We start from the raw sequence: 23092 nt of genomic DNA, 5'->3' as shown, positions 1-23092 counted from the left end.
CGCGAGTGAAGCACTTTCAGTATTTTACCACTGTCACACTAGCAACGGGCGGTGTTTTGTTGTTTTTCTCTCGCTCTCTCGCGCGCCCGGGGAGTATTATTTTGCGGGTTGCCGCCGACGGTCATACTGACACAGAAAATGCAAAAAAAGTAAAAGCAAAAAAGTTAAGCGTAGGCGTGACAAACGGGTGAAAAAGCGTTGTAAGAAGAACTGTTGTTGACACAAAAAAGCATAAGAGTAAACCCAAGTGCGGCACGCAAATCAAAAGCAAAAGAAAGACAAAATCAGTTAGGCAAAGCCAGAAAATAGTGCAGCCCTTGGCGGCCATTCAAATGAATAGTCCTCGCTCAAACGCGCTCAATGGCGGCGGCAGCGTCGGCAGCGGCGGGGCCATCTCTGCCCTGCCCAGCACCCTGGCACAATTGGCGCTGCGCGATAAGCAGGCGGCCTCTGTTACCAGCAATGGCAGCAGCGAATCCTCGGTCGGTCGACCGGCAGTGCAGCCCCCGAGTGTGCCATCGATAGTCGCCAGCAAGCTGGGCGAGTCCACACCCACATCTGCTGGAGCGCCCTCCAATGGTGATTCGAACAAACTGACCCACGATCTGCAGGAGAAGGAGGTCCAGAAGCCAGCCAAGCCGCCGCTGCCAGTGCGCCAGAAGCCCATGGAGATCGCCGGCTACGTGGGCTTCGCCAATCTGCCCAATCAGGTGTACCGCAAGGCGGTGAAGCGCGGCTTTGAGTTCACCCTGATGGTGGTGGGCGCCAGTGGGCTGGGCAAGTCCACGCTCATCAACTCCATGTTTCTGTCCGACATCTACAATGCGGAGCAGTATCCGGGGCCCTCGCTACGCAAGAAGAAGACGGTCGCCGTGGAGGCCACCAAGGTGATGCTCAAGGAGAACGGCGTCAACCTGACGCTGACCGTGGTGGACACACCCGGGTTCGGCGATGCCGTAGACAACAGCAACTGCTGGGTGCCCATTCTCGAGTACGTGGACAGCAAGTACGAGGAGTACCTGACGGCCGAGTCGAGGGTGTACCGCAAGACCATTTCGGACAACCGGGTGCACTGCTGCTTGTACTTCATAGCGCCATCGGGGCACGGCCTCCTGCCACTGGACATTGCCTGCATGCAGAGCCTGTCGGACAAGGTTAACCTGGTGCCGGTGATTGCCAAGGCCGACACCATGACGCCGGACGAGGTGCATCTGTTCAAGAAGCAGATACTCAATGAGATTGCTCAGCATAAGATTAAGATCTACGACTTCCCCGCCACGATCGAGGATGCGGCAGAGGAGTCGAAGACCACGCAGAATCTGCGTAGCCGTGTGCCATTTGCCGTTGTCGGAGCCAACACGATTATCGAGCAGGACGGGAAGAAGGTGCGCGGTCGGCGGTACCCGTGGGGCCTGGTCGAGGTGGAGAATCTGACACACTGCGACTTCATTGCCCTGAGGAACATGGTGATCCGGACGCATCTGCAGGACCTCAAGGACGTCACGAATAATGTGCACTACGAGAACTATCGCTGCCGCAAGCTGTCCGAGCTGGGCCTGGTCGATGGCAAGGCGCGGCTCTCGAACAAGAACCCCCTGACCCAGATGGAGGAGGAGAAGCGCGAGCACGAGCAGAAGATGAAGAAGATGGAGGCCGAAATGGAGCAGGTGTTCGACATGAAGGTCAAGGAGAAGATGCAGAAGCTCAAGGACTCCGAGCTAGAGCTGGCCCGCCGTCACGAGGAGCGCAAGAAGGCCCTCGAGCTGCAGATCAGGGAGCTGGACGAGAAGCGGCGGGAGTTTGAGCGCGAGAAGAAGGAGTGGGAGGACATCAACCATGTGACGCTCGAGGAGATGAAGCGGCGGAGCCTGGGCGCCAACAGCAGCACCGACAACGTAGACGGTAAGAAGGAGAAGAAAAAGAAGGGTCTGTTCTAAGTCAACCCAGAGGAATGAATTTCTCCTTCTATTTATCCCTCTCAATCCTCCATCCTCCCATCCGCCATCCGCCACCCGATATACTTAAGCGCTAATCTCGAGAACAAACAAAAAACTTAACTGATCGCGAATGATAAACATAGCGTAACCATAAATATACATACCTTTAAATATACATATACTACTAATAGAAGTGCTACCGAAATACATACAAACTTATATCTATTGTTGGGCCCCTCAGCCGCCCCACAAGGCTTTTCCGCACAGCAGTCGCACTCCGAACGCGTTGCATTTGTTTTCTACTTACTATACAAGTACATATAGCAGTTATTATCGCAGTATTCTACCGATATACAATATACACTTATTCAGATCGAAACTACTTGACGATGACGAAGAGATTTTTGCTAGCCTAAATGAATTGAAAGCCCGAACAGCCCTAAAATGGTAGTAAACCCTAAAATTGTATTTAAAAAATACTTAAATATCGCTTAAACAAACAAAATATATGAAAGTAAGCAAAACAGTGCGAGTATTTGATCCTAAATGTAACGAATAATAATAACGAAGACCATGTTAAACGTATGATATTGATATTGTAATTGTATCTTATACCTATACCTACCTATTATGCATAAAGTAAAGTCATTTACATACCACTCGAGCACACAAACAAGCGGAAAACAGCAGAAACAACAAAATATACTCTTCAATTTTACAAAATAAAGTCTTCTTTAGTTTAACTACATAAAACACAAAAACAACAAAAAACAGAAAAGAACAAAATTCCATTTCTTGTATTGTCGATGGTTTACACAACTGCTGAAGAGGCCATACAGGGTGCTTGGACGTGCGGCACGCGACTCTCAATTAACGCCGTGACGCTACATTTTGAAATCGTTGGCGATGCAACCCCCCAAACATTCCTCAGCGGTTGACTAATATATTTTTTAAACAGAAACTCGGAGGAATGGTGTGTGGAGAGTGTGACTCAGGCCAAGCTCCGTTTATGGATATTTTTGCTGGGCATTTTTGAGTCAGACGGACAGCTAAATCATTCAGCGAGACCAATTTAATGTTTACTCTTTCCATCATTAAATTCTAAACCATTAAGAAAAATCTCCTGGCGTACAGTGTGTGCCATTGAAGTAAGACTCAACCATAAGCTATAGGAATGATATCTCTGTAAATCTTACTGCTATTTTTTGCATGTGTGATGATGATTTGCTGTCAAGAGTTCAAGCACCCATTATACGGTTCCTGCCCATATAAGGCGCATGCAATTTTAAGCCCCGACCACACCCTATATGCCGCTACATACCCGTACTCGTGTGCATGTGTATGCTGGCAGTGCATATTGTCGGTGGCCCCCACTTGAAATTGCTTTCTAAATGCCCCAGACGCACAAACACATATGCAGACAGACCTACATATGTATGTATATGTATGTAAGTAGATGGACATGTGTGTACATATGGCTATTTAATTTATTCACAAAAATTAATCCATAACCCAATTGAAAGGCACTCAATTAATGCCGTATAAAGCGTAAAATGGAAATCCATTGGTGAAAGACATGAAAACATGGAGCGAGAGTGCCGGCACGGTGGGTGAGTTGTGGGTTGTGGGCGAGAGGGGAGATTGGGGAATCAAGATATGCTTGTTCGAATATGTGTGTACGGGTCTCTCTCTCTCAATATCTCTCTCTTCTCTGTATGTAAGTCAACAACGTTGACGCAGCACTTAACTCCATTCGAAGCAATTGGCTTTGGCGATCAATGAACGCAGAGCGCTGCTGCTTCGAAGAAGAGCAAGAACCAAGCCCCTTCAGCCGCCAGAGTGGTAGCGAGAACGGCAGTGGAGTGAAGGTGGAGTGGAGCTCGTTGCTCGCGGTGTTGTTTTTAGTTCGATGACTCACACATACACAAACATATGCACAGCAAGGCAAGAGTGGGAGGGAGAGCACTAGCACTTGAACTGCTGCTTATCAGACTGAAATGAGAGCACTTTTGCCTCTGCCTCTGCCTGCATGTGGTGTCCATGTGTGCAGTATGTTTCTGGCGAGGCACCCTGTAACTACGTTTTGCTCCGCTTGCGGCCAGCATTCTTGCACGTCGTCAAATGGCAAAGACAGGCCAACGGCAACCACAAGAAATGGATAAAAGCCTCAGGAGTCGAAGCGTTAGATACTCTTGCAGATCGACAATTTTCTGCTGGAGCTGCATATGCAGTGCACATGTGTCCACAGCAAGACAAACCGCTGGTCAAAGTAATAACTGCCTCTGCAAGAGTATAAAATCGTTTAAGATCAAAAACAAATGTTTGACCGTTTCTGAAAAGCCGCAGTCTGGAGAAGAGAGATAAAGAGAGATAGAACGTTCACCCACAACAGCAAGTAAGTACATACACACATACATATGTACATATTTATGTATCAGCGCTTGACATATTTACGTGACCGCGCGAGAGAGAGAGAAAGAGGGAGAACAGCTAATTGAGAGCTAGAATCAACGTTGCGCCTGCGTCGCTCTTCGCTTCAAATTTTTATTGGAAATTTCCGTTTTACAGTTTGAAATTCCTCTCTCTGGCGTCGGCTCGCGAGTCTTGACATTTGACATGACGATGGGGGAAGTGATTTTTATGGGTTTGTTTGTTTGTTGTTGTGGTTACAGTCCCCGTCGCCGTTCCTCGTCCCCAAATATTGCCCAGCCCCCGCATCGTCACTATCCAGAACTGATAAGGGCTCGCTCCCATATTTGTGTGCATTTGTTTTATGATTTCTCTCATATTTCACTGTTTACAATGCAAGCAAATCGGGATGGTGGTGAGGCGCGGGGGTCTTGGAGTTCTATCGCTTTACATAACACTTGTGGGAACCCGGACGGGGCAACCTTTGCGCCTTGGTCTGGATTGATAGCAGCTCCGGGTCCAGTCCATTAATTATCTGGCCCAGGCGTTGAGTAAATAAACACTTGTTAGAACTAACACATTCGCTTGGGTTCCGATAGAGACGCTGTTTGCACTGCATTTATCGAGGCTCTCCCTCTGTGGAGAGGCGCTTGTCCCCTGCTCCTTCAAGACGAGGTCCTAATTCACAGCCTTGTGTGAGTGTGAGTGTGTGTGGTCTATCAGTGCACACGGAAGTTCCTCTTCTCTTGTCTACTTCCGTTTTTGTGTTCTACCTTGGCTTGGTTGTGGATCCCATAGCGGTACAATTAAGTTCTTCTCCCTCACCTATGTCTGCGTCTCCTCTTTAGTCCTTTGTCCTGCCTGGATTTCCGCTACGCATGCGCTGGAAGCGTGCACAACATCCGCTCCTCGCGAACCGTTTCGTTCCGTCCCGTTCCGTTCTGAGCCATTCCCGCAAATCTTTCGTTTCGCCTTTTGTTGTGCATTTTACAGTTGGAATTGGCATTGTCCCGACATCCTGGGAACCCAAGCTATTAACAGGTGTCCCCACCCCCGCGCTCTCTCTCTCCCAGGCGAATAATTTGCGGAGGTGTGAAAAATATTCGAAGAGTTTTGAGTTTTGAGGGTGGATCTTTGCTGTTTTTGTCGTCTGAGAAAAAGGGAATCCTAATTGATTTGTTGTTCATTTGAATTGTGAAGCCACTCAACACAATTATGAGTTCACTTTATTATCAAATACATATGGAAAATGTACATACATTTATGTACATTTTCTACTAGATAATACATAAGTGGTAAGCTACATAAATAGCCTCCAAGTCTGACCCAATTTACGGATTTCTGCACACATTTTCTCGTTGCTCTTTTTCTCAGGGTTCTGTGGAGACCGACCTGATGGTCCATCGCTTAATCTACAAGCTGTCAAAGCACTTGACATATGTTCTCAAGTACACAAAAAGAAACCACACAATTATGCCCCGTAATCGTTCTCCATAACAAAGAACACAAAAGACCAAAAATCAAAATCGAATGAGGGCTATTTTGAGTATAATTTCAGTTAATTGGGGGACAGTTGGATCAGAACAGAAGAGATTTGTGGTTTGTGGCTGCCGGTGTGACCCTGGAAACAGATTTCATTGGACATTGACAGTTTTGTCGGTTATGCAAACCCAATTTGGGTCACTTCACAGCAGTTGAAGAGAGCTGAAGAGGGCATTGGACGGAGGGCTGGGAGGCGCCTCTTCGAGTGAGTTGAATGTAGGTTAGGTGGATGCTGATGCTGCCCAGTGGTGTAGACAGTCGTTTGTGGGGGGACAGGGAGCTTTGTGCTTAGTGCTTTGGAACCCTGCTGGCAGACGGCACTGCTGGGGATAAGGATGATGCGGCTGTTGGTGGCTTGTCGGGCTTTTGTGCTGCATCTTGGCTTGTGCCAGCAGCCAGCCCCTTTTGTGTGTGCGTCTGTGTCATTGAATGCGTTTGCATGCTGAGTGGTGCTCATCCTCGGTACATGTTTGATGGTTTCTCCACCATTTCCGCACCCGTCTCCACCGTCTGCGTCGCCCCATTTGGATCCCATTCAGTCACAGAGCTCATAATTGATGTTCAAAATGATGTTGAGGCTGGGGCAGGAGCATGAGCACAAGCACTTGCCACAGATTCTTTCTGCTGCTGCTGCTGCTGCTGGTGCTGGTGCCGAGGGGGCCCTCAATTGTGACACGTTTTGTCCGGCATTACTCGCATTATTGTTATTGCTATTGTGATTCCGGGCAGATGATGGTTTTGTTGTGCCACATAACATTGATTTAATTAACTTAAATTAAAGAAGCGGAAGCTGTCACAAACAGAGACACAGACAGAGTGAGAGAGTGTGCGGGAGAGACAGAAAGCCGAGTTCCATCACGCCTTCAATGGAGTTCCTGAGCGTGCCACACGTGCCAGGAAATCATCTGCTGCTGGAGTGGCAAGAAATACGTTACTTCGGGACTAATTTCCCTGCTCAACAATGCAGCAGCTACACATATTATTGAGCCACGCGGCAAAGGACGAAAAATCCAACGCACAAAGGTACACAAACGAGGGTCCCCGCTCCACAATGAGGGTCCTGCAATGAGCATTACCTTGCTCCATCCCTCTCCAGCTCCTGCTCATTCTCGGGGTTGCAGTTGCGTTGCACATTGAGCCGCAACGAGAGAGAGAGGACGACTCATCAGCGGCGTCCTGTTTGGGTAATTGTTATCAGTGATCCTGAAATGAACGTTACTTTGAGTCCGGGGCCCGGTGTTCTGCCTTCCCTTGGCACGCGCCAAAACGATCTCTCCCCTCCCTCTTGTTCCCAACACGAACAGCTGTTAGTCCTCGTCTTTTTACGTTGGCCTGCAGGACATGCTCTGGCATTTCAATTTCGACTGAACGTCACTTTTTAGTAATTGAAAAGGAAGCAGAGATTCCGTTTTTTTAGGGAACTGTGAGAAAGGTCGCGCGGTTCGTTGGGACCGCCTTCGGGGTCTCAAATCTGTCAGAATCTTTCAGTATATTTTTAGGAGAATATTTTAAAATTTGACATTAATCTTAGGACTAGAAAAAACAAATATTTTTGATGGTGACAAGCACAAGAAATATTTGAAATGCTATTAAAAACAAAGCAAAGACCTATTGAAGAAACTCCGTTGCTGGAGATGAAAACATGGAGAAATCAGAAGAAGTCTTTGGGCAAACTTTAAATCGATTTTACATACTCTGAGCATCTTTTGCACCCTTCATTTTGAAGTGCTCTACCCTATCATCCACTCAAACGCAAATGCCCTTCCAAAACTCACTCAGAAATTGCGCTCCACTCAAATCACTTCCTTGAGTCGGAGCGAGGCTGGGCGTGAAATGTGTCAGCCCCGGAGTTCTATTGAAACCAGCGGCAGAGCAAAGTTCTCTAACCATTTTCATGGTTGCCAGCAAATTATCTATTCGGGGTTTTCTAAGAGCTAGACCCTGGACTGTGGGCCCCGGCCGCGATGGCCAAAACCGAGCAGCGCTGACCACAGCAAGTGTCGGCCAGAGGATGACACTCCCCGGAGGAGAGTCCTGGTCCACCACTCATAAACACATTATGCATGCCGCCCTGGGGGGTGCTCGGCCTGATCGCCGGATCACTATTTTTGCTGTCGGTCGTTGTGAATGCGAAAAAGTGTCAATAAAACCATAACGCGTTTTCTTGGAAAGCGTAAAATCAGGTAACGCCCACCACTGCCATGCCGGAACCTTCGCTCTATCTACCCGACTTTGAGTCCGACTTCGTCTTCGACTTCGACTCTGAGCCTGTGTCCGGACGACACCGGACTGACTGACAGTCTTGTTTTGACAATTTCCATTCTTTGAAAGATTTTTGTAGGCGAACCATAAAGCGATTATGATTGGGAAAATGGTTTTGGGAAAGTAGAATGAAGTTTTTTTGTTCCTCGAAGGAAAGCAGAAACTAATTACCGCTGATGATACGCTTTTTGTTCGAAACTCGACCAAAAAATGGACCTCGTTCTGCATAAATAAACCATTTATTAAAACTATCACTCGGCCAGAACGAATCGAACCAGGAGGCTCGGCCCGGCCAGCTTGAAGTCTTGGGGGTTGTCGATAGAAAAGGCAGGAATAGGATCGCATGGCAGCCCGTGGCCAGGTGTGCGCCGAGTCGTGTGACGACACATCTCACAGCTCACAGCTCAGGAAAGGAATTATTTTTTATGCATGCGTACGAGTAAAATCCTTCTTGGCTTGGGTCTGGCCTGAGACACAAAAAGAAACAGGAGAAAAGTTTGCTGCGCATGCGCAGCCCTGTGCCACCACCCCTTGGCGAGTTGCCTTTGTTTGATGCTTGTGAAATCTTTTGCGAAATGTACAACCAGAGGGGTGGCTTTGCCAGTTGCTGCCACCGCCGAAGGGGCTGGGGGAGGAGCAGCAGCAGCAAGAGAGGGTTTCCAGAGGTCGCTGAGGCGCAACGACCTTTCGCTGGGCGCTCGATTCATTTCATTTCGGGGTTTTCTTTTCCTTTGCTTTCTGCTTTTGCGTTTCGTTTGCAGCTGTTGTTTTTGCTTGAGCGACAGATTTTTCTTAAAGACACCCCGTAGTAAAAAAACCTTCCCTCTGCACCTCCCCTGCCCAGTCCAGCCCCCTCCCTGTCTTGGTTGTGTGAAACGCGTGTGAAAGTTCTGTATTCCTGCCACAGCCACGCTTCAGCCATTTTGTTTCTGGCTCTTGGATCAGAGATTCCTTAATGCCGATCCGATCCGATCCGATGCGAGCTGCGACGCAGTTGGAACTAGTCGTCTGGGTGGAGGGCATGTGTGGCAGAAGCGTGTGCAGAGGGTACAGAGACGAGAGGAGCAGTCCCCTTGGAATAGGCAAACAAAAGAAGTTTACCAAAGAAATTACGGTTCACTGGAATCCAGATTGTAGTCGTAAATTATGGATTCCTATTCATACTTATATATGATCCAAGCAGCAGGACTACAGGCCATATATCAGTCGCCAGTTGCTTAGATTTTGCATAGATTTTATGGCTAGGATTCATGCTTATAATCATTGGAGTTGCATGCTTTTTTTGGGCCATGTTTTTGAAATAGAATAATCTAAATTGGGTGAATCTCAGAGGTTACCTACGGGGAAGACAGGCCTTGAGCTGTTTGTTGTTCGCACAAGCCCAAGCCCGAGTCTTTGGTTTCCTCATTAATGTCTCTGAGTAGTTACGACAAAATGCTGGCTGGGCCAAGTCAAATGTAAGCGAATGTCCATGTCCTGACCTTGATGGGATGGCCGCTAATTGCTTTATAGTACAAAAGTGTACGTGTACGAGTATGGCCTCGAGGCAAGGTTACGTTTTATGATTTGGCAAATTTCCACTGGCCTGGCGATGAGTTCCGTGTAAGGGACTGCGGATGAAAGGCTGCTGAGGCGGATGGACATGGACGTGGACGCGAAAGGATGCGCAAAGTTAGGAAGGCTGCGAAAGGAACCCAGAAGGATGCAAGAAAGGATAACTTTATGAGAGGCTCGTAAAGACCCGTTGAGCATTCGACCATTGAGCAATGGGTGATTATTTGCTTTGGTCACAATAAAGGCGACGGGTGGCCAGGATAATGCTAGCATATCCTTGCAATCCTCAAGCCATTAGCATGGCGATTAGCGGCTTTTGCATGGCTGTTTCGGCTCGAAGAGGGAAAGGGCTTCAACCGGACTTCCCGGAACGCCTGGGACCTCTTTTACTGGCTTCTTGCAGGAGTTTTTTTTTAGTTTTGCGTAAAAAAGTTCCTTAGATTTGCGTAAAAAACGTTTGCCGACGATTAGAGAAGTCAATTTTGATTCCAGGAACATCAATTGCGTCCTTTTACGGCGACTGTCAAAGGCTTTGTCCGACTGTATCCAGGCACAGGATTGAGGCAATGTTATGCAAGCTTGTCCAGGACTCTGGCTGAACGGCTGGGCTGCAGCTGATTTCTGTGGAAAGGTGTCACCTCCTTTTTCCTGGAAAAAGATTTTCTTTAACCATAGGAAAACCAAAGCCAAGAGAGGGAAGGCCATCATAAAGAATTCCTTCCCTTATCCATGCGATAAGCTGACAAAATTTCTTATCAAAACAAATAGGAGGCACTAATAAATGGTCGATAATTGTAAATCCAGCCCAGAAAGTATCCCAGTGCAGACAGAGCCCCGTTAAACTAATTTTCCCAGCTCCCTCATCGTGGCACACTGAAAATGTAAGAAAACAATAAAAAACTGAGGAACTTCTCAGCGAAAAATGGTGCAAAGGGATCAGATCAGCAAGGATCTACTGTGCTGTGTTCGGATACACTAATCGTTTATTGTGATCAACGAGCTGAATCAATAAAACCGAAAACGAAGCGCCCACTTCAGGACATGTCATCGTGCTGGTTCCCACTCTCATCCTTGCTTATTGTGGTTCTCATTCTCATTCTCATTCCCATTCTCATCCACATTCCCATTACCGCTCTCAGATCAACCTGTTTCACAGGGTTGGATGTCCTTTTGTGTGTGCGTTGGAGTGTTACCGTTGCTGGTTGCTGGTCGTGAGAAATGAATGCACTGAGGGGTAGGGTACCAGGTCCTGTTGCTGGCCCCTTATGTTGCTGCTGTTGTTTGCTGTTTGCTGCTTGCTGGTGTACAGGTATGCAAAAGTCAAATTGGTTTGCTATGGGAATTTGTCGAAGGTGTCTGGGGCTTGGGAAGGTCTTTTGCGAGTGAATGTGTGTGATGGGAATTCGCTTAGTCCTCCCTTTGTCTGGTGTGAATATGCTGGAAGGAATGAAAATTGTGGGCGGCAGAGAAAGGAAGAGGCTTAGCCATGAAGATGGTGAAGGGGTGATGGGAAATGGCTGGATGGAATCACAACGTACATAGTTGACATTCTGTTCAACGAAATGTGGAACTGTTTTGACCGGAATGCAAGCAACTTGAAAGTAAAAATTAATAAATAAAAGGGCTTTGGCTTCAAGTGGAGTATAAATTAAGTTGTCTAAAGCTATTCCTTTCAAAGTTCTTCCTTTGAATAAGCTAAAATGTATCCCTCGAACAACTTTAGTTTTGTTTGTCCTCGAAAAACCTCATCGTTGTGCGTCGAACTCTTTTAATATGCATTTTGGATTGTTTCCGATTCTTTTTGCTAATTTCCTGTCTGACGTACCAGGACACAGTTTGAGACATTCACACAAATTTCGTGCACTTCCTTCCGGTGTGCGGAACTGGCACGCAGAAAGGGAAAACAGAAAAGGGAGAAGAGCACGCAGAAGGAGATGAGGATGAGGATATTTTGTGTTCACATCTCGGCCAGACAACAAATAGAAATCTAAATTGCAAAATATGGGCCAGCGGCACTGTCGACAGAGAGAGAAAGAGAGAGATAGAGGCCTGTGGGAACCAATTTGATGTGGGCCCACCCTCGCATCGATAAGATCGTTAACCGAACGAGATCTGGGTCTGGGCCCCGGGGACCTCTCTAAGGAGGTGCTGAGAAAATCTCGTTTGTTGTGGCAGAGCAAAAGATGCAAAGATTTCATTGTTAGCCTGGGAGCATCGGCTGTGGCAGGGGCATTGCTCGTTGGCAGTGGCAACAATGTTTGTTTGTGCAGCAAAACAGGTTAACAGGTATTTAGCCCAGGGATCAGTCAGGATTAGAGTGATGCCCGAGGATGCGTGCACTCGAGTGGGTGGTCAAATCAGCAAACATGTGGAATCCATTGGGACTATCGACGGCGCATGTTCGATGTCCCATAAATCAGTACGCCCCATGGCAAGACATCGGCTTCAAGAATCATAGTTCAGATTTCATTTGCATTCCACTGGCTCCGACCCCGTCGACACATTAGTCGAGCAATTAAGCGAAGGACTCTACTCGGGGCGGCTCTCTGGGAAAAGGGATAATGGAGAATGAAAATAAGTAAATGGAATGAAATGGTAATTTGATACGCGCACACTTATGGAGCGCGTTTCCCAAGGCCTCGCATTGCCACAGCGACAACGGAGCCTCAAACAGGTAGCTCAGCGAGGCAGTCCTTTGAGTCCTGTGTTTCCTGCAGCTCTGTAGTCGCAACGCAAGCAAACAAATCTACAATTTCAATGATGGATCGATTGTGGCCCTCGCTTGAGCCTCCGTCGCTCTATCGTCCTGCGGCCGGTGAGCGTTAATTAGATTTGCACCGAGCGGCGCTCATCAAAGTGTTGGTCAGTGGAAATGTTCGAAAATGCTCGGATATTGCCTTGGAAAATCACTGACTCAATTTCGGGCTAAACACCTGTGGGAAAGGACCTCACGCAGCCAAGGACAGCCAAGCGAACATGCACTTGCACACATCTCGCTCCCCAGGACGTTCCATTGACTGACCTTTCCTCTTCTCTCCTTGGCGTTCCCACATAGGGAGTCGAGTCCCGTTCCCATTCCCATTCCCATCTTCGTTTTCATTGTTATTCGCAGTTCCTTTTATTAATTTGAAGTGCCCGCAACTCTGGCTGGGTTTTCCTTCCGGTAGAACTCCTCCTCTCCCTTCGGTTCCTCCTTTCAAGATACCCAGTGCCATTGTCCAGCCACGGCACTTCCTGTGGGTCAGTTGGAACATGTGGCCAAAACAATCTATTGTTAATTAATTGTGCTGGTCAAGGCGCAGGGGCAGAGGAAGTGACTGCCTGTCAGTCAATCGTCGAAGGAGGAGCCAAGGATTTTGCAGTCGCCAATTAAATATTAACCTTTTTTTGGCTCATGCAAGTCTCAATTTCAATTTGGTTAAACGCGAAATGGAGTAGCATCCACACCAGCTTAATGCCAGAACTTTCGAGTATTTCCGGTCTTGCCACCATGGAATCGACTACTTGGAGTACACTTCTGGAGATATTCCTTCAGGCAATGAGCAGGGATTCGCACTTGCGACAATTTCCGACAATTTTCAAGCGATGCACTGAAAAGGTACGATGTATTTCGACTCTGCAATCAGCTCTCTGTTTACCTATGCTTGTTTTTGTATTTTTCAGAGAATTGGAACCGTCATGGAGTTGAAAGATAAGAATTTGTCAGATTTTGCAGCTATCCGATACACAGATGTCCGATGTAGCCCGGGTTGCAGTAGGTATCACAATGAGCTGAACTACAACCTTCTTCACGCAGGAGATTGAGGAAGGATGGAGGGTCCTTCTAGGGCTACGATCAGGTTTACAAGTCTTGGAAGTGGCCGATTTCCAGCGAGTCGGATAAGGGAGCAGGTTAAGATTAGCATATGTACATAACATAAACATAACGAGAAGGGACGTGTGAGACGCTTCTTACGCGTTTCAGTGTGAGCATATAGCAGTCTGGATGCAAAATTTGGTGGCTCTAGCACTTATAGTCTCTCAGAAATAGCCGACAAAGAAGACGGGCGGACGGACGGACGGACGGACAATCAGACATGGCTCTATCGACTCGTCTATATATGCTGATCAAGAATATATATACTTTATGGGGTCGGAACCGTTTCCTTCTGTGCGTTACATACAACCGTTATTCCCCACAAATACAATATACCCTATTTTTTCTTCGAGTACCGAGAAAGTGCAAAAAAACAAAAAAAGGCGGGACGGGGTGGGTTTAGCCATTGAAAATTAAGACAAACAAATTGTACCTTGAGGTAGGCTTCACAATTTTTCAAAATTTCACAAAAAATCAGAAAATTCTGTTGCATACTTCAAGGTTCAATATTTTTAAGACAAAAAAGTTGAACCTTGAAGTATGCAACAAAATTTTTCACAAAAAATGGAAAATTCTGTTGCATACTTCAAGGTTCAATATTTTTAAGACAAAAAAGTTGAACCTTGAAGTATGCAACAAAATTTTTCACAAAAAATCGGAAAATTCTGTTGCATACTTCAAGGTTCAATATTTTTAGGACAAAAAAGTTGAACCTTGAAGTATGCAACAAAATTTTTCACAAAAAATAGGAAAATTCTGTTGCATACTTCAAGGTTCAATATTTTTAAGACAAAAAGTTGAACCTTGAAGTATGCAACAAAAATTTGTCACAAAAAATCGGAAAATTCTGTTGCATACTTCAAGGTTCAATATTTTTAAGACAAAAAAGTTGAACCTTGAAGTATGCAACAAAAATTTTTCAAAAAAATAGGAAAATTCTGTTGCATACTTCAAGGTTCAATATTTTTAAGACAAAAAAGTTGAACCTTGAAGTATGCAACAAAATTTGTCACAAAAAATCGGAAAATTCTGTTGCATACTTCAAGGTTCAATATTTTTAAGACAAAAAAATTGAACCGTGAAGTATGCTTCAAAATTTTTCACAAAAAAACCAGAAAATTCTGTTGCATACTTCAAGGTTAAATTTTTTTAAGACGAAAAAGTTTAACCTTGAAGTATGCATCAAAATTTTTCACAAAAAATCAGAAAATTCTGTTGCATACTTCAAGGTTCAACTTTTTTGTCTTAAAAATATTGAACCTTGAAGTATGCAATAGCATTTTTCGTGATATTTTGAAAATTTTTAAAGCCTACTTCAAGGTTCAATTTTTTTTTCTTAAAAATATTGAACCTTGAAGTATGCAACAAAATTGTCTGATTTTTCGTGAAACATTTTGAAGCTTACTTCAAGGTTCAACTTTCTTGTCTTAAAAATATTACATGTTACATACAACCGTTATTCCCCACAAATACAATATACCCTATTTACTCTTCGAGTACCGGGTATAAAAATCCATTTTGTAAACATACATACATATGTACATATGTATTGACACAAGTTGTTTTTATCAATAAATATTATTATTTTCAAATGTATGAAGTATCTGTTGGGAGTGGCTTTGATTACAACAAGTGTGGCATACTTTCAGGATGAACAGATTGTCAATTTAAACTGTTGTACCACAAAAGTTGTTGTTTTTATTGTTGTACAACAACCACGTCGTGGAGTACAGTTCCTCGTTGTAGTCAAAGGGTAGAGTTCCATCAATTGGGATCCATAAGTCAAGGCCAGCTCATCCAGCTCCATCAGTTATTCCCACAGGATCTTTGCGAGTGCCATGTCTGTCTGTCATCTGGCAGTTCCGCTCCGCTGCTGTAGGAAGTCTAAGCAATCGTTGCCAACCAGCAGAACCAACTAATTATCGCAAACCTGCTCGTCGGTGGCATCTCTGAGGTTCTCGGACAGGCCGTCTTGCTCTGTGCAAAGATGCCATCCTTGTTAAACTTGCTCAGACAACTCTGCCGTCAATATGTAGGTATATATGTCCAGGGGATGCAGGAGGCGATCTTTCTTCACATTGTTGTCAGACTCTTTATTGGCCAACTGGGGAGTAACACAGACGATTGTCAGTCAATTATATATGTAGATGTGTCCCGCTGATATACTTACATTCATGCAGGATATGAACAATGGCCAATAGCTTAATCTGGTACCGAGCGCACAGTTTTTGCGACGCTTCTGGTTTCATTCCACGTATTCAGTCATTCGTGTGCCATCCAACCCGCACACATCGCCAACGCCCTGGCCACATCACGACGCGGACGCTGTGAGTTGTACATCGGCTAGACGCAAAAGATTAGTTCTAAAAACACAAAAAACAGACAAAACTTAGCAAAATTATCATCAAAACAATGCAATCAGTGTTACCGCGGAATTATCGATAAATAATACCGTCTGATCCTCAGAAATATACTGAAACATACCTTCTAGATGGCGCAACGTAGTTGACACCAATCATACACGTATATTTACATATTTGATGTACGTCCTACTGGCTCCTTCTGATTCACATGTAAGGGCCGCTGGATGGCGCACGTAAAGATTCCTCGTCTCTTGGCTTGCAATGTAGATGGCGGACCTGTCATAATATATTCCTATATTCCAACAACCACGTCGTGGGCTACAGTTCCTCGTTGTAGTCAAAGGGTGGAGTTCCATCAATTGGGATCCATAAGTCAAGGCCAGCTCATCCAGCTCCATCAGTTATTCCCACAGGATCTTTGCGAGTGCCATGTCTGTCTGTCATCTGGCAGTTCCGCTCCGCTGCTGTAGGAAGTCTAAGCAATCGTTGCCAACCAGCAGAACCAACTAATTATCGCAAACCCGCTCGTCGGTGGCATCTCTGAGGTTCTCGGACAGGCCGTCTTGCTCTGTGCAAAGATGCCATCCTTGTTGAACTTGCTCAGACAACTCTGCCGTCAATATGTAGGTATATATGTCCAGGGGATGCAGGAGGCGATCTTTCTTCACATTGTTGTCAGACTCTTTATTGGCCAACTGGGGAGTAACACAGACGATTGTCAGTCAATTATATATGTAGATGTGTCCCGCTGATATACTTACATTCATGCAGGATATGAACAATGGCCAATAGCTTAATCTGGTACCGAGCGCACATTTCTTGCGACGCTTCTGTTTTCAATTCACGTATTCAGTCATTCGTGTGTCATCCAACCCGCACACATCGCCAACGCCCTGGCCACATGACGACGCGGACGCTGTGAGTTGTACATCGGCTAGACGCAAAAGATTAGTTCTAAAAACACAAAAAACAGACAAAACTTAGCAAAATTATCATCAAAACAATGCAATCAGTGTTACCGCGGAATTATCGATAAATAATACCGTCTGACCCTCAGAAATATACTGAAATATACCTTCTAGATGGCGCAACGTAGTTGACACCAATCATACACGTATATTTACATATTTGATGTACGTCCTACTGGCTCCATCTGATTCACATGTAAGGGCCGCTGGATGGCGCAAGTAAAGGTTCCTCGTCTCTTGGCTTGCAATGTAGATGGCGGACCTGTCATAATATATTCCTAATTAGTTTAATTTCATAAAATTAAGGCTTACAGAACAATGTGGCAAAAACATGATTTACAGAAGTACACGAAATAAAATTTCTCTATAAAATGTTACCTTTAATTTAGGACCACTTCAAAAAAATGTTTTGTAGACAGATACAATTAAATAAAATATAAATGAAACTCTGTATGGCATCCAGTCCTCCTTCCCTTCATAGGACCACCGTTTGTCCAATTGCATGTGTCATCCCTGGGGTCGCAGAGGGGAAGTCCTACATCTGTCGCTTTATGTGGTGCTGGGGCTTCAGCCTCACGCCTCCAATGTCCCAATCCCGAGCCATGTGGCTGCTCGCTGCTCCAGTGTTTTTTTCATTTATGCGCCAGAAGGTTCTTTGCTTTTCCTTCGAAATTCATTTTAATTCGCTTTTATTTCTTTTTAATTTTTATTACATTTTCGTATATTAGCTTTGACTTTGCTTTAGTTGTATCCACTTTGAATTATTTGCTGTTTGTTTTTCCCGCTCGCTCTGCGGCAAAACGAAAAAAAAAGATGGAAAGGCAAGCGGCATCAACAGCAGGAGCAGCAGGAACAGGAACAGCAGCTCCGGCCAAGCATTTTTTGTTTTTTCTGCTGGTGTCCAGCATTGTTCTCCTGGCTTATGCATGGTGGGAGGGGAGCGATGCCCATGCCACGTCTAGGGCCCACTCTAGGGCTCGGGCTCGGGCTCTGGCGTCGGTCTCCGGGTCCGGTTTTGTAGTTATTGTCCAACGTTGACTGTTTACGCCGAATGCGCCCAGCCACGTCGCGATCCGCGGAGTAGGAAATTAAAAATGGCGAAATAAAGTTAAATTTTTTATGGTTTGTGCAAATAAGTCACATGCTGGCGTCCGGACTCCACCGTACCGACCCCCCCTGCCCGTTGGCGACTGTGCCCCACCGTGTAGCTCATCGCTTGTTAAGCAAGAAAATAATATTAGCATTAAGCGTTTGTCTCTGCGCCTCTGACAGAACGCGGCGCCATCCGTCTTCCCTCCTTTTTTCTATATACCCTCGGACTCGGACTCTGACTCTGACTCGTATTTATTTTACAAAATGGGCGACAAACTTGTCTGTGGCGCGGCTCCTTTTTTTAGTCGCTGCCACGAGTAGTTGCCGTGTGTGTCCTTTCTCCCACATGCAGCACATCCAATTAAGCAGCTCTGCAAATGGTCTAAAAAATGAGCAGAGGGTGGGCGGGTGAGAAGTGGGTGGCCAAAAGAGATCCCGGGGAATACGGCTGGCAGGGCATGGCCTGGCTGTGTATAAGGTTTTTATTTTTATGCGCTGGCTCTAACGAGCCAATGAAAATAAAGTAATTATCAAAGGCTTAAACACATTTTTTTTTGGGGGGGGGAAGAGTTGAGTTTCAAGTAAATTACGTGCCAGAATGAAAAGATCCCTACCTACCCCAAACGGGAGCCAGAGATGGTTGCCACTTCCAGCTACAATTTTCGAGGTGTTCCATAAACTTGAAACCGGTTTCCGATTGACACACTTGCACTTTCTTTCAATTAGCCGCAAAAGACCCCCTCGTGTGCCACTGCCGGCTGTGTGTTTCTTTGCGGGTTTCTTTTCTTTTTCGGCAAACGAGGTGTTTGAGATTTCTTTAAGGCCATAATTAACTCGTATTTAAAGCAGGAACAGAGCGTGGGTGTCGAGGTGTCGAGGTGTCTAGGTGTTGAGAGATAGGTCTGCTACGATGTAGGTAGATCGCGTGACGGGCACCACAAAGGTGCTGTCTGCGGCATTCTTAAGAGGCTGCGGCTGTTGGGGCACCGCTCAGTGCCGCTTTGGACGTTGCCGCGATCGTGATCATGTGGCGACTACTGTTGTTGTTGCTGTTCCACTCCGCTGTGGCGCTGTTCGAGGAGTGCAATCATCAGGTGACGCTGTCAACGGGACAGAAGCTGCTCATCAACTCTCCCTATTATCCTGGCTGGTATCCGGTGGGAACTTCCTGCCGCTACTCGGTGGAGGCGCCCCGTGATCAGGTGCTGCAATTCAAATGCGAGCTGCAACTGCAAACGGTAAGGAGTGAGGAGTGAGAGACAAAATGAGATTCATTCCTGGCAATTTTCTCACCTTGTCAACTCCCGCACACAGCTAGCCACGGACCTGCAGTGCCGAACGGAGGCGTTTCACTTCAATTCCGAGGGCGATGAGGTGTTAACAAGTTCCGAATACTTTTGTGGCAGCGGAAAATTCGAGCGCAAAAGTTTTCTCAATCGTGCCGTCATTTCCTACATTTCTCACGGCACAGCGAAGCCCCCGCCAGCCGTGAAGCTAAAGGATAAGCTCTCGGTGCCGGCAGCAACAACAACCACTACAGAGTCGCCGCAAGCTGGGTCCATCGAGCAGCAGCAGGAGGATGAAGAAGACGAAGACGAGGACCTGAGCGACGAGGTGCTGCACGTGCTACAGGATGTGGGCGTTAGCGATGCCCTGGCCTACATGGCCTCCCTCCTGTACGACGAGTGTGAAGGTTGCAGACCAAAAATACAAAATTTAGAATGTCTGGACAAAAATTGTATTAAGAATTTTTTTGGGAACAGTTTTCTTATTTTATCTCAAAAATATTGAACCTTCCCCACTGTACATGCATTCCATAGAGAGCCCAAATGCAAGATCAGAAGCTTTTATCTTGAAAAGCTCTCTCTTTCGAAATTGCACGTGCGAGCGCCGTTCACATGTGAGCTTTTCTCTCCGCAAGCATAGCTTACGGCTAGCCCTTCGAGAACCTTCTTAGCTCTCTCATACCCAGCTTTTGGAGGGGTAAAATAGTTAGGCTAAGTGCATGCTGCACAGAACAAAAAGTGCATTCAAAGTTGGAAGACTTAATTAATGTGCGTACAGAACACATAAAAAGAAAAACGTGGTGAAAATTCTGCAAAACCATAAAAGGGAACATAAACCCAATAAAAACCATTTGAAAGGTGTTGTGGCTGCAAAGAACAAAAACAAAAAACCAAACCCTGGATAAGGTTATGATCCACGTGTGGCAGAAAATTGCTGACCTGGCCTGACCACCCTCAAGGAGGGGGGGGTCCGCTTCATGACGATCATCAGTCCTTCTTCTTGGTGCCACCGGACCTTGCCTGCAGGCATAGAAACGGATGGACTTGGCGATCGGGACCGAGCCGTTTATATACATATATCTCACGCGCAATTAAGCCGCTCAACAACAACGACAATATAAAACCATCTAAAATATTATATCACCGCGCCTTGTGTAAAGAAAATGTTGGTGCTTGCACATGTAGGGTGTGGAAAAATTAGCTCAGCGGTCATTGCCCTTGCGGCTGACCATACACCTATGCACACTTAACTAGACCCACCTGACCGTATGTCACCTATTCTCTCCTTCTCTCAGGTTATTAAAATTGTTCGATGCCGACATTCTAAAAGCCACTTGAGGGAAGAAAAATAAATCACAAAATCTAGAAAAGAAAATTTAATGAAAAGTTATGGATCGAAGAAAAAAATAGAAAAGAAAATTGTTAAATAATATTAAATATTCCTAGACGTTAACTTAGAAATAGAAGAAGAAAAAATGAAATTTATGCCTAGTTAAGAATAGATTTTAAAAGGTGCATCATCGGTCTCATTGTGTCCATGGAAGGGTATTGGTAAAATACCTCTTCATAACGCCTCTTGTTATTTTGCATATTTCTACATTTCTTTAACAGTTTTTATTGCAAACGTGAAATTGGGCCCAACGACACCAGCAGCTGTTTAAAAGTCTGTAAGTAGACACACATATATACACATACACTCCGGGTCAGGAGAATAGCGTCTACACAGTGAGACATGCATGCTTAACCATATATAAAGTGAATTATTATTAACTACAATCACTAAAATTATGCCATTTAATTCCTTTAATTAATTCATTCTTACTTTATATTTTGATTATATTATTTTTATTCATATTTGATCATTCTCTTGAATTCCTATGTCTTAAATTAGTCCCACATATATATACACATGCAGTAAAAATAGTTTTAAGGGTTAGGGTAGAAATAATGGGGGTTACAAACAACATGAAGTCATACCAGTCAAAGTAAAATTATAACGATTAACATGCATTTCTAATCTGATTTTTGGGAGGGGTTCCTAAGGCACATAGCGCAGCAGCAGAAGGTTTTGGGTAGAACCATAATGGCATATTCTTATGTTATTCTACATGGAGGGTGGGTCAAGAGGGAAGAGCACAACCACCTTGCTCTTCACAGTAGGTAGTGGACCTTAAGTTCCGTCCGGGTTTGTAATTCCGATCCCAGTTCCCGTAAATCTGTCTACGATTTTGTTAGGTGACGGAGTTCGTTTTCGCAGCACAACACCCACCCCATTTTCCCTGAGCCTAGCCGGCCAACCTTTAGTAGACAGAGAGTGCTGACGAGACGACACTTCCCGTGTCCGTTACACGAGTCAGAGCCAGAGTCCAACAACGATGCTCGCCACACGCCGGCCACAATTGTCCTCCGCCACTTGCCAAATCGCACCTCAAAGACTTCCGCAAAACGTGCCAAGATTGTGTCGAGTTACCCGTCCGCCTTTGCCCTCGGAGGCGGCCGTTTCTCCTGCCTCGTGGAGGCCATTGTGCCCACGTGCAGCTGCGGCTGGAGTCGTTTGCCACGGATAGCCAGTCCCACCAACGAGGAGGCCGCCCTGCACGAGTTCCCCTCGATGGCTGGCGTACTAACAAAGCGTCAGGGAAAAATCTTCTGCGGTGCAGCGATCAGTAAGTAGTGGCTCCATCCGTAGAGGATCTCCTCTCAATGCTCTCTCTCTCTCTCTACAGTTCATCATCACTACTTGTTGTCGGCTGCCCATTGCTTTCTCGGTGCGGAGACGGGCAGCGCTTCCCTGCTGCGCGTTGTGGTGGGCGAGCACGATCTGTCCAGCGTCTACGAGACGTTCTTCACCCGCCGCTACGACGTGGAGTCCCTCATCCTGCACGAGCAGTTCAGCCAGACCAATGGACAGCTGAGGAACGACATAGCTCTGCTGCGGACACGTCTGCCCATTGCCTGGAGTCGGTATGTGGGTCCGGCCTGCCTGCCGCTGCAACCGACGATGGGTGGCAAAAAGCTGCCGCTGGCGGGCCACCAGGTAGTTGCTGCCGGCTGGGGCACCACCTCATACGGCGGTCCACAGACCCATCGCCTGCTGAAGACCACCCTCGATGTGATCAACGGCCAGCGCTGCCGGGAGACTCTCTCCTCGTCGGGCACTGGTGTTCCGCCGCACAGTTTCTGCACGTACACGCCGGGCCGGGACACGTGCCAGTACGACTCGGGCGGTGCGCTGTACGAGAGGATCAATGGCCGCCTGATGGCCGTCGGTATTGTGAGCTTCGGCCATGCCTGCGCCACCAACCAGCCATCGGTCAACACGCGTGTGGCCTCCTTCATCAAGTGGATACGAGCGAAGAGTCCCGAGGTGGCCTATTGTCCGAGCAGAGTCTAGAATTAATGTGTAGAAAATAAATGGAAAATCTGTAAATGAAAAATGAATCATTATTGGAACCAAATGAAAGGCTAAAGAGTACAGGAGTACAGCTCACCCCCCATTTGCTGCTTGTTCCATTTTTGTCGTGCCACTTTAACCCTTAAGTGGGTGTCAAGTTTGTCGCTTTGCCTGAACGCGTTCGTCGCGAGCATCGCCATTCATTCGCCTATCAATGATGCATGCCTGTCGGAACGCTTCACTGGAGCTGTGCGAGTATGCCACCTGGCTGGTGCTGGGGCAATGCAATTAAGACCAAATGTCAACTAATTAACACTGCAAGGGGTTGTGGAAATTGCCACAGGCAGTGCGCAGTCAATACAGATTCTTTTCAGTTGCTTTATTTTGGAGAGTCGAGTCGGGCGGGAGCTGGCTTCCTTTCAGGTAAAT

At 46.2% G+C, this 23092-nt stretch overlaps 2 protein-coding genes and 2 long non-coding RNA genes across 6 annotated transcripts; 3 read left to right on the top strand and 1 right to left on the bottom strand.

Moving 5' to 3' along the window:
• Nucleotides 1–93: 93 nt before the first annotated feature.
• Nucleotides 94–2367, top strand: LOC117892070 (protein peanut). Its single transcript, XM_034798058.1, has one exon. The coding sequence runs from the start codon at nucleotides 333–335 to the stop codon at nucleotides 1935–1937; it is 1605 nt and encodes a 534-aa protein (XP_034653949.1). The 5' UTR covers nucleotides 94–332; the 3' UTR covers nucleotides 1938–2367.
• A 1342-nt stretch (nucleotides 2368–3709) lies between these two features.
• LOC117892079 lies at nucleotides 3710–22758 on the top strand. Its single transcript, XR_004648677.1, has 3 exons — nucleotides 3710–4332; nucleotides 13368–13543; nucleotides 22748–22758. It is a non-coding gene; the product is annotated as an uncharacterized LOC117892079 (long non-coding RNA).
• On the bottom strand, nucleotides 15170–17201 carry LOC117892078. Of its 3 annotated transcripts, none has more exons than XR_004648675.1 (4): nucleotides 17048–17201; nucleotides 16685–16877; nucleotides 15731–16618; nucleotides 15170–15664 (listed from the first exon to the last, which is right to left on the bottom strand). It is a non-coding gene; the product is annotated as an uncharacterized LOC117892078 (long non-coding RNA). The 3 variants fall into 3 exon arrangements; XR_004648676.1 differs by having other exon boundaries at nucleotides 15731–15923; nucleotides 16094–16618; nucleotides 16685–17193; XR_004648674.1 differs by having other exon boundaries at nucleotides 16685–17199.
• On the top strand, nucleotides 18977–22920 carry LOC117892071 (venom serine protease 34). The gene is made up of 5 exons (XM_034798059.1): nucleotides 18977–19221; nucleotides 19298–19670; nucleotides 21624–21935; nucleotides 21996–22692; nucleotides 22762–22920. The coding sequence occupies exons 1-4, from the start codon at nucleotides 19009–19011 to the stop codon at nucleotides 22661–22663; spliced, it is 1566 nt and encodes a 521-aa protein (XP_034653950.1). The 5' UTR covers nucleotides 18977–19008; the 3' UTR covers nucleotides 22664–22692; nucleotides 22762–22920.
• Nucleotides 22921–23092: the final 172 nt, after the last annotated feature.

Source organism: Drosophila subobscura, chromosome E, assembly GCF_008121235.1.
Source record: "Drosophila subobscura isolate 14011-0131.10 chromosome E, UCBerk_Dsub_1.0, whole genome shotgun sequence".
In the NCBI taxonomy this organism is placed as follows: domain Eukaryota; kingdom Metazoa; phylum Arthropoda; class Insecta; order Diptera; family Drosophilidae; genus Drosophila; species Drosophila subobscura.
The sequence above is the reverse complement of the archived record's forward strand: the minus strand, read 5'-3'. Positions and strand labels throughout refer to the sequence as shown.